At 39.9% G+C, this 10,744-nt stretch overlaps 1 protein-coding gene across 1 annotated transcript; it reads right to left on the reverse strand.

Moving 5' to 3' along the window:
* Positions 1 to 234: 234 nt before the first annotated feature.
* LOC114268800 (uncharacterized) lies at positions 235 to 3,399 on the reverse strand. Its single transcript, XM_028210035.2, has 3 exons — positions 2,201 to 3,399; positions 1,828 to 1,936; positions 235 to 1,718 (listed from the first exon to the last, which is right to left on the reverse strand). The coding sequence occupies exons 1-3, from the start codon at positions 2,678 to 2,680 to the stop codon at positions 1,243 to 1,245; spliced, it is 1,065 nt and encodes a 354-aa protein (XP_028065836.2). The 5' UTR covers positions 2,681 to 3,399; the 3' UTR covers positions 235 to 1,242.
* Between the last annotated feature and the right edge of the window lie 7,345 nt (positions 3,400 to 10,744).

The following is a 10,744-nucleotide window of genomic DNA, read 5'->3' on the forward strand; positions in this document are numbered from 1 at the left end:
TGACTTACAAGGCTGGAAGGATGTTTTTAACACCCTAACACACTCACTCTCTATGGGTGTGTTTGGATGTGTTACTATATTGCTTGTGTGTTATTTGAATGTCATGGAAAGCCTATATTCGAAAATTTATGACCAAGTATTAAAGCAGGCTTCCTAAACATCTCAAACAGGTCCCAGTAACTTAAATATCTTTGGCACAATGACATCTTTCACACCAATAATGACTCACGCTAATAATGCAAATGAATGGATGGGAATATCTATATCTTAAATGTCTACATTAGATGTATGCTTTGGTTGCTGGTTGTTAAAACATCAACATCTTCCATCTAATCATCTAGTTTGGTTTTAACACTTGCCTTGAAAAAAAACATAAAAAAAAAAAATAAGCTTTAGGATGTAGAGATATACATGTTTACGAATGTACAGACAAAAAGTACAGCAGCTTGTAAAAGTTTGTAACAAAAGCCTTTTCAATTAACCTCTAGTCCTCGGATTGAGCACTAGGTCATCATGTTGTGCTTCTGGACCAATAAGAGTAGTAGGCATGAAATGGGTGGAGTAGACAACCATCGTTGTTCGGTCAGGTGGGAGAGAAATCCATTTTCTTTGGCGTGGCGTACAAATGTCAGTGGTGCACTTAGAATTTTTTTTTGAATATTTTGAATCCAAGTCCGCAAATTTTAACCTATTGAACATCAACAATGTTAGGTATTATGAAAAACTTTTCATGAAAATAATCATGAAAGCTTTGTGACTATTGGATTACACTTAAAATAAAACAACGCACACTAATCAAGGTAATCCAAGAATCATAAATCTTTCATGATCATTTTCGTGAAAAATTTTTCATGATCCCTAACTTTTCTAATTGAACATAATGAGGGAAGGAAAGAAATGAGGGTAAAAAAACTGGTTGTGTAGCTAAGGTAGTATTGCCATGTCCATTAAGCGAAGCCATAGATTGAACAAGCAGTTTATGACTTTGGAGGGATTGGAGAGTTGATCTTTCAACTTTTTTAACTCAGCTTCTTTCTAGGAGAGGCGGTTGTGAAAGTTGAGGCGGAATATGCCATCTGTAGGAGTTCATTATGCACCAGAAAGGTCTTTTGCTGGAGATTGATCGGCAATTAGCAATCCTAATGAAGAGCCCTTTTGAGCTCACATCCAAGTGAGAGATTTGCCAACCCTGGCTTTGTGTAGACCATTCCATTGGACCGAAGGGAGGACGAGAAAGCGATTTTAAGTAACAAGTTCAATCATGTCTACAACAATCTCATTGTTGATGATATCTTCTAAAATGGCATCTCCAATCTCTGAACCAATTTCCTTCACCTGTGGTCCAAACTCGCTCCATTCTGCAGCCGAAGCTGCGAATTCTGAATTCATCAGTTGGGTTGTGTTACTTTCATTTCCAGATAACTTGCTCCAATTCCTCATATCCTCACAGAGGAGCTTTCCAAGCTCCTCAGGCCCTGGGAATTCCAGAAAACATTGTCGCGCTCTAGCCTTCCATGCATGTGTCTCTACCATCCCCCTCACGAAATCAAACAGCAACTGTTTTGATTGCTGCAACACCCTTTTGGTTTCTAAGTACTGAGAGGAAGGATCAGACCTGGAAAGCAGCTGTGATGCTGTGAGACCACTGGTACAACTTGGCTCATCCCTTGATGTCTGGACAATGAATTTAGAGAAAGGAATTTTGGCATTTTGATTTCCTGTTTCATCCAAGAAAACAAGTTAAGCAGGATTAGAATTTAATTATAAAGTGAGATCAGATTGATGTACTGTTGTTCTTAATAAACAGACAAAGCAAAGTGACTTAACTGTTGTCATGAACTGGTGAATCTTCATTGGAAGTTATTTTTTCTAGCACTGAAACAAGACTGAGTTCCTTATTTATTGTCTTCCCTGCATCTCCATTGAAGCTTTCTATCTGTAATAATCTGTTAACTTTGTGAGTAACCAACTTGAACCAACATTTTCCTATAGATTCAAAATTTAATGGGTAAAAAAAAATTAAAAAAAAAAGGAAAAAAAGAAGAAGAAAAGACTGAGTGCTCGAGGCTCCTGCTAAAGCAGGGAGTCTTAGCCCATTTCTGGAGAGACTGTTTCAGAGAAAATTTAATGGGTCTTGAGCTAAATTAAGCTCCTATATAGAAAATTTAGTAGCAAAATATAAAAATGACCACATTTCTACCTCTTTTTCCTGTGGAACATTGCCAAGTTTGAAGGCTATGCAATCTGTCTGCAAAGAATTTGGTCCATCTTCTATATCGATCTCGGAGCAAGAATTGTACACAGTTGTGCTGCCAGCAGAGGAAAATCTATCTGATTCTGCAGTTTGTTGGTTGCTCCTGCTGGTCTCACCGACACTAGATTTCCTCTCTCCACTCACAGAATTCCTCAATTTATGGTTACTAATGGATACAATCTTGTTAAACAGAAGTTTTACATTCTTGGAACAGCTTGGAATAGCTTTTTTTCTCTTGCTTAGATCACCCCAGCAAGCTGACCTCTTCAAGAACCTGCTTGGATTGCCAGAGCAGCAATGAAAGCTGGTCTCTGAATTGAAGTTGTTTCTCACATACCCTTTCTCAAACAGGTAGAGCTCAAGGATGAAAGGCTCTTGTTTCTCTTGGAGAAGCTCTCCAAGTTGTTTGGGCATGGAGGAAGCCATTGGAGCTGTGAAGCCAAATGGGTTGAGAGAGAGGGTATGGGAATCAAGACGTCGTCGCAAAAAATTTTAAGAGACAATGTTAACCAACCTCTGTTTGGCAACAACTAAATAAGTTATATATATTTTTTTATCTTTAATGAATTTTTTTTTTCAAATTTGTGTCTTTTTAAAACAAAAAAAAAAAAAAACTTTTTTCTCATATTTGGAAGGATTTTAAAGGTAAAAAAATTTTAATTTTTTTTAAAAAAAATCTTCAATAAAGACAAAAAAAGCCAAAAAAATGAACTTAAAAAAATTTTTGTGAAAAAAATGAAATTTTCTAGTATAACTTTAAAGAAAAAAATTTTGAAAAAAAAATTAAGTAAAAATGAAAAAAAGTGCTAAAGCAACTGTCATACCAAACTGAAAGAGATAAGGCATGAATTCATTACATTTTGTGATTTCTCATTTATGAATATGAACAATAACACATGATATTCCGGAATTAGTTGAAGAACAGATGATGAGTTGCAGTTGCAGTAGTTGCAGATGTATTAATTGATTGAGGGTAGACAAAGCATATCTGTCATTTTCGGGACTGAACATAGAGTAGAGAAACCAAAGCGAAGATTGGGGAGATTTAAATGAGGGTGGAGAAGAGTTGAAGAAAGAGTGTTAGGGTAAGGACAAAATAGTGATTGGAACAAAACATTGAAATAGAAAAATAAGAATTCAAGTCACCTAACCTTTTAAGGCCATGCCATTCTTTTGTAACTCATTACGATACCTCCAACAGTCAAAGCTATAATACAAAACCCAGAGGTTGTTTGGACTTTGTCCCTCTCTTTCTCCTATATATATGTATGTTTTGTCTCATTCTCATATAATCTACAGTTTATATTTCGCATGGTGCCAACAGATTTTGGCTTCTTGTGAAGGTCACCCGTAAGTAACACTGATACAAACACCGACTAAGGGGCTAACCATATTTTGCAGACATGAAGTATTCGATGAGTGCTATATATTGAACAGTTCAAATTATTAAAAAGGGATCCATGGTGGACCTCACATGCCCAACAGTATGCTCTAGATTGATTAATTAGAGGCATTGGTCTGTAAATGAAACAAACATCTAGGTAAAACTCACATTTAAGGGTGGTAGCCCTTTCCTTATGAGGCTTCACTCATCAACCTAGCATTATTTAACACCTTAACATATATCTTAATCTAGCCTATAAGTTGCATTCTATACATCTCGAATCTCAATCCATTCGATTCAATACTAATCTTAATTCATTCAATAAGTTGCCTCTACACGTCTCAAACTGTATCCCATTTAATCCTATACTTTACGTAGTAGTTAGTTCTGATATAACATAGATACAAACAAAGTTCTGATACCAAATGATCCAAATCACCGAGTGAGTCTCCGACTTGTTCTCCCTTTGGAACTTTCTGGCTAATGACTTGTCGAGGACTCTTCAGTCAAGTGCATTCGAGCAACGAAGGTTGAGCTCCAGAATTCAAACGAAAATGGGGTGTGAGATCAAAGTGAGACATTCATAGAATTCATCCTTAAAAAAAAACTTACCATGAGAGGATGCCTAAAAAAAAATTTTACATTTACATAATCAAACTAGTTATTAACTGATGTGGAAACATAACATAGACCCAAACAATCTAGTAGGTAACAGAATTGAATGTCCACTTATGGAAGCTGATTGGTACATACGCCTCATCATCACATATTAAAACTCCTCAGAATACATTTATTATATAATTAAATATGAAAAATCTAGAAATTTCCTAGATGTTGATTTGTGATTATGTATCAATTTTAAGCAGTAAACAACAATCCCAATCAAACCATCAAGACAAATTGACACAACGATCGTTAAGACAATTCCGAGGTGAAGACGGGGTTAGAAGAGGCACATAGAGGGGGTGTTTGTTTCAGCTTTTCAGAGCCAACTTATGGCTTTTAGCTTTGAAAAAGTTATTTTAGATTGTTTGGTTAAACTTATTTCAAACAGCTTGTGATTCTAACAGCTTATTTTAACTCAAAAAAGTTGATTCTGAGAAGCTGCCCACCCCTTACTTCTGATTATCAGCTTCTGCTGTGGACATGTTAATTTATGGTTATACTCTTAAATTTTTTTATTTTTTATTTTTTTAAAAGTAGAAAAAGACTCAAATGGACTATAAATTATTATTATTATTTTTTATGAGAAATGTAGACAAACAAAAAATAAAAATTAATTGAAAAAGCTATTTCACAGCTTATGTAACAAACACTACGCAACAACTTAAATCTATAATCCAACAACTACACCAAACAGATTAACAACTTCTGATTAAAGTCATAATCTATAATCTGTTAAGTTATAATCTATAAGCTGTTTTAACAGCTACACCAAACGGGGCCAGAGGTTGGTTCAATTCGGGCGTGGATTCGCTAGGTAATTGAGAGTATACCTGTGTAATTCCTTTATATCTTTTTAGTGGATTGTTTTGTGGCTGTTGCCCGTGGTTTTTTTTATCACAATTGGAGGTGTCCAATTGTGATTTTTTCACGTAAAATCGTTATGTCGATTTGTCTTGATTGTTTGATTGGGATTGCTGTTTACTGCTTAAAATTGATACATAATCACAAATCAACATCTAGGGGATTTCTAGATTTTTCAATTGTTAGGTTTTTATTCTTGGCAACCCCGTTTGACAAAACTCCTTTAAGTTGTATTTATTTTCGCACTTTTTATTTCAGTGAGGCTATGAGTGTTTAGATGCGAATCCAACCCGAATTGTGCTTTACAGAGAAGTTTGTGATGTTAATGCTTTCAAGATTGCCACTTCGCTGATTATGACGGGGATCGAGCTGCCCGGTAAGCTCGCGGGGGTCCAGGGGGCAGCGCCCCTAGGCGGGTTCGAGGCAGCACCACGACGGGGTCGAGGGGCAGCGCCTCCGAAGCAAAATGCAAAATTGCATTCAAAGTTGCATGTCCGCCCTTGCTCGCTGTAGACACCCCATTTTTGACCGACCTTAAGACTCAGACGTCACCGATTGAGCGCTCGGTGATGTTGCATATTGTGCTTGTTCAGAGGTCGCGGAGTCTCGGCCGTGAGCCTTGCCTTCGGACTTCCGGATTCTTTTGTGCTTTGCCTCGGTTTGCGAACCAGGTCCCGTTTTCTCGGTCTTCTCTTCCCGAAGGGAGGGAGAGGTCTCGTAGATCATCTCTCAGTGGCCGTAGGCTACGTTTCGTGGTCGTAGGCCGTTTTTCCGGTTTCGGAGCCCGGTTCCCGATTTTTCGGAGCCGTTAGTCGTGTGCCTCAGTTCGGGACCGCTTAACCACCTCCGTTTGCTCCGGTTTTTGGCATGCATCTTATTTGCTCCCTTTTGAGGGACACTGTGGCTCGAGAGACCAACTTCGTGGTCGAACACCACTTCCGGTGCCTAACAGTCAGTTTTCGGGGCCTCGGGCTGCGCGTTTCGGCCCTCGAACCTTCATTTTGCATCGGTTTGGGCTCATTTTTGGTGGAGACCTTATTTTCACTGCTAAAGAGGTCGTAGAAGGGTGGGAGGCCAGTAATTATTCTGAAAACCAGTTTTATTCCTCCATCGCCCTCCGTCGCCCGTTTTTCTTACTTGAAAGCCAATGTTAACCACCCTAAGGCCACTTTTTCTTGCCCCAAACCACATATTTGTGTCGTACACACCTGGGAGGCCACCAATATCATATGGCCGGCCAGTAATTGTGTGTGACCCTTTTGAACCCCTCCTAAAAGTGACCTTTTCTCTCTCCTGGTTCATTCTCTCTAGTTTTTGACCACATGGTTGTGTTGTGCACACATGAGAGGCCCTCTTTTTGGCAAGGCCGGCCATTAACCTTCATTGACCCTTTTGACCCTTGGCCGATTGGCCATGGGGAAGGCCGACCGGCCACCTAAACCCTAGGAAATCGGCCGGCCATGATCCTCTCTCCAGGTACTTTACAAAAATGCCCTCTGTTTCCCCCCAGATTTTGTATCCGGGGGGGCCAACTTTTGGGGAGAAATTTGAATTCCATTCCCCTCCCATTTTCCCCCCTTTTCCTCCATTCCTCCCTCTATAAAACCAGCAGCTCCAGCTGCATTTAGGGTGAGAAAGTTTGGTTTAAGCCTCCTACATTGTATCTCTTTCTCTCTACACTCTAACCCTCAAAACCTCTCAAATCCTACATCCATTCTACTCCATCTCCAAGCCAACCAATCCACACTCCATTCCAGAAGCTTCAAGGCCATTTCCAGAGGTCAAGGGCTCCCAAACTTGGTCCAAGAGTTGTTGAAGCATTGGTCTTCAAGGATAAGTCTTCTATCCCTCTCTTTGGCCCTATTTTTGCTCAATATATTAGCTCCTCTTGCTTGCATATTTGGGCTCCGACCCTAATTGAAAATAGCATTATTTTGAGCTCCTTTTCATATTTGTTTAAGGGCCTCTCCCTGTTTGAGGCTTCCTTTTTACACTTGCTTCTTTACGTCTCTTGTATGCCTCTTTCTTGCATAGTATTTTAGGCCTATTTGTAAACTCTTTTGAGCTTGGTTATAAACTGTAAAGTGGATTATTTTGAGTCCTTATTCAACATTGTTGAAGGGCTCTTCACTGTTTGAGGCTTGCTTTTGTCACTTGCCTCTTTATCCCTCTTTTGGCCTTATTTTTGCATGTTTTGTTAGCCCCTTGTGCTTGTATTTTTGGGCTCCGACCCAAACTGAAAATAGTCATATTTTGACCCCCTCTTCATGTTTGATCAAGGGTCTTTTGCTGTTTGAGGCTCTTTTTTTACACTTTGTGTTTAAACCTTCTTTTAGGCCTATTTCTTGCATAGTATTTTAAGCTTACTTGTGCACTGTTTTGGGCTCGGCCATAAACTGTAAAATACCTTGTTTTGAGCCCCTCTTCAACTTTGTTGAAGGGATCTTCATTTTTTGGGGCCAGCAGCTGCTACTTGCTTCTTTATCTCTCTTTTGGGGCCATTTTTGCATGTTAACTTAGCCCTATTTGTGTTCACTTTTTGGCCTTGCTTAAAATTGAAAATATGCATATTTTGGGACTTCCTTGGTTCTGTCTTTATGCTTCATATTCAAATAATGCATGCTTTGTATAGCTATAAGTCATTCCATGCGCCTAGTTTTGAGTTTCGGGTCTCATTTCATGCATCGGGTGCCAAGTTTCCATGTTTCGGGGCTGTTTTGCATCATATTTTGGTACTGAAATTTGCTTGTTTGCATATCATGTTTCATACCTTGCCATGCTTTGTTAGAGTGGCATTTGTGCCTTAGGTTCGGTCCTCGATTTGCGTGCACGTGTGCACGCATCTCGAGTGTCTCATTTTCATCTAATGGCCATTGATGTGAGTGTGGATGAGGTCCACTCATGTTGGTGTAAGTCCATCGTGCATTGTGTATGCCATTTCAATTCATAGCATTGCGTATGCTAGGTTGTATGTTAGAGCATCGTGTATGCCATGTTACATCGCGCATTGTGTATGCCGTTTCATAGCATTGCGTATGCTAGGTTGCATGTTAGAATTGCATTCATGCATGTCATGCATATTGCATTGTGTTTGGGATAGGCGTTAGCCCGAGCACGGGAAACGAGGAACGTTTCGTACTCCGAGTGACGGAACGTGTCTCAATTCCCAGTCACCGACACTCCGGATTATCCATGATGGAGTCTCGGTCTTGTTGTGTTTATGTGTGCATTCATTTCATATTAAGTCGTGCAATTCGACTCCTCGGCCATCATGCATCGAGATGCGTGATTGGTGGCACGAGGATTGAGGACTATACTTCCTGAAGAGTAGTTATGCATACATATGTGAAAATACTTTGCTATGCCCCTTTGTTGCTCTTTGTTGTAGCAAATCAGAAATCGACAGCCTTCCGGAGCTTGGCACGCATTCCAAGAACAATTACAAACAGAGGCAAACCGGGGCATCGCGAAGGATTCTCCGCACAAGGCAACCCGAGCATGCATCATTCATCATCCGGAGCAGATTTGAAGCAGTCCCTGGCTTGCATGCCAATTTATCGCTTTCCTAATTTAAATTTGTTAATTAATTAGGGTTTTGTAATTATTTGGACTGTAATTATTTATTCGGGACTGTATTATTTATTCGGACGCTCTGCGCGAGGGCACAACTGTAATAAGTGTGCGTGTGTGTGATGTATGTCTTCCAACCCCACGTATTTCTCCCTTTTATTTACCCGCTTATGATGGTTAGATTAGGGCATGATTCAATTAACATACAGTATGATAACATGTTTGCATTCATTTCATCTGTCTTGCATGCACCGGGCTCGGTGCATCATACTAACTGCATTGTATTTTCAATTCCAAATTGAATACATGTTAGCTGTAGCATTTCATATGCCATGTCTAGAATAGCCGAGCCTGCTATAAGTTGCACTTTTGCATGTGTTGCATTAGGCATTTCTGTATAATTAGGATCATGCATGGATTTCTAATTAGTTTCTGTTTTGGCTTGGAGTACTCGGTAAGTTTTATGCTTTAGCATCCTTGCATGCGTGTGAGTGACTGCTATGATAGCATGCTTACCATGAGGCTAATTGCTTATGTGATAGAACTTCCTGAATGCCTGTGGGTGAAGGTTGGGTTATTTGGATTGGAACAATTCATTCACTGTGTGTTTTAAGCCCACTAGATAGTGGCAAAATCATGTTTTCTAAGCCCACCCGAGGGTGGCAAATTCACGTCTTAGCCTACTTGCGGGTAGCACCATCAAACAATTTTCAAAATAAACAAACATGAAATGTTTTGTTCCAATTCAAACGATCCAGTCTATACTTGTATGCTGTGCGCGTCACATAGTAAATCTAGGCTAATAATCGGAATAAGAACGCATAATGTTTTCAAAAATAGATATCATGGTTAGTAGAGGCCGATCTTTGATCGGGCGAGCGGGGGTGCTCACGAAGTGACCTTCCCCAATCGTACCCAAGTTCCTGAGCCGAGGCAACTTTGGTGATGACGGACACGTGGCCTTAGGCAAACGAGTCAGGGTTTCCTAAATTTTCTCAAAATAAAATATTTAGGTGGCGACTCTGTATCTGGCAAAGCAGTCCATGTTTGGCACTTCTTTCAAAATCTGTTTTCTCAAAACGATTTGCCGGATTTGGACTCTTTGGTTCAGATTTAGAACCGTGACAAATTGATAGTCCGAACTGTAGTGAGCCCAATATCGAATGGAACGGGGGACTCGTTCCTCCCGGGGCGTTCGGGGATGTCTACACTCGCTCGAGCAAATGAGTGCTCACTCGAGCGAAGACTGCGTCTGGCAAAAAACCTGAAAGAGATGAATGTGCCCTCGAACGAAGCTTGCGTGACTCGAACAAAGCCACTTATGAAAAACACACGTTTTTGGTTCCTCACTCGAGCGAGAGAGTCTTCACTCGAGCGAGCATCGCAATTCAGATTTCTATAAGTACGGGTTTCTGTCAGATTTTAGGATTACTTCTCCAGATCTTCTTTTTGGATCTTAAGGTTTATCTCTGAAGATATTTTGCTAGTTTTCTTTGATGTTTTCACTGAGCATTCAACTCATGATTTTAGAAGTTTATATCAAAGGATTGTTTGTTTAATTCTATACAAAAAAGAGAGTTGTTCTTCGGTGGATTCTAAAGAATACGAGCCTGAAGCTTTGGTGGATTCTGGAGTGGCTCATCGTCAAGACAATTCCGAGGTGAAGACGGGGTTAGTAAAGGCGTCAGAAATGGTGATGCAACGTGAGATTGATATTATTGGTTCTTCTGGAGTTACTTCTGGAAGTTTTGCTGTAAATACATCATCACCGTTGTCAGCAAGTTCGAGAAGAAGTCCAGTAAACCGATTAGTAAGGCATCTTGGCCCTCCACCTGGTTTTAGAGCTATCCCTCCACCTGGTTTTAGCGCTGTTCCTCCTAAATCAGTAAATGAGCTCACATTTGGGTCAGATTTGGTAGCTGATAATCTACTCATGGATAATGTAATAACCCTCACCACTGATTACCGTTAAACATTGATTACCGATAACTGAACTGATCATGACTGAT

The sequence above is a fragment of the Camellia sinensis genome, chromosome 3 (assembly GCF_055761805.1).
Source record: "Camellia sinensis isolate YWXY chromosome 3, ASM5576180v1, whole genome shotgun sequence".
Lineage (NCBI taxonomy): Eukaryota > Viridiplantae > Streptophyta > Magnoliopsida > Ericales > Theaceae > Camellia > Camellia sinensis.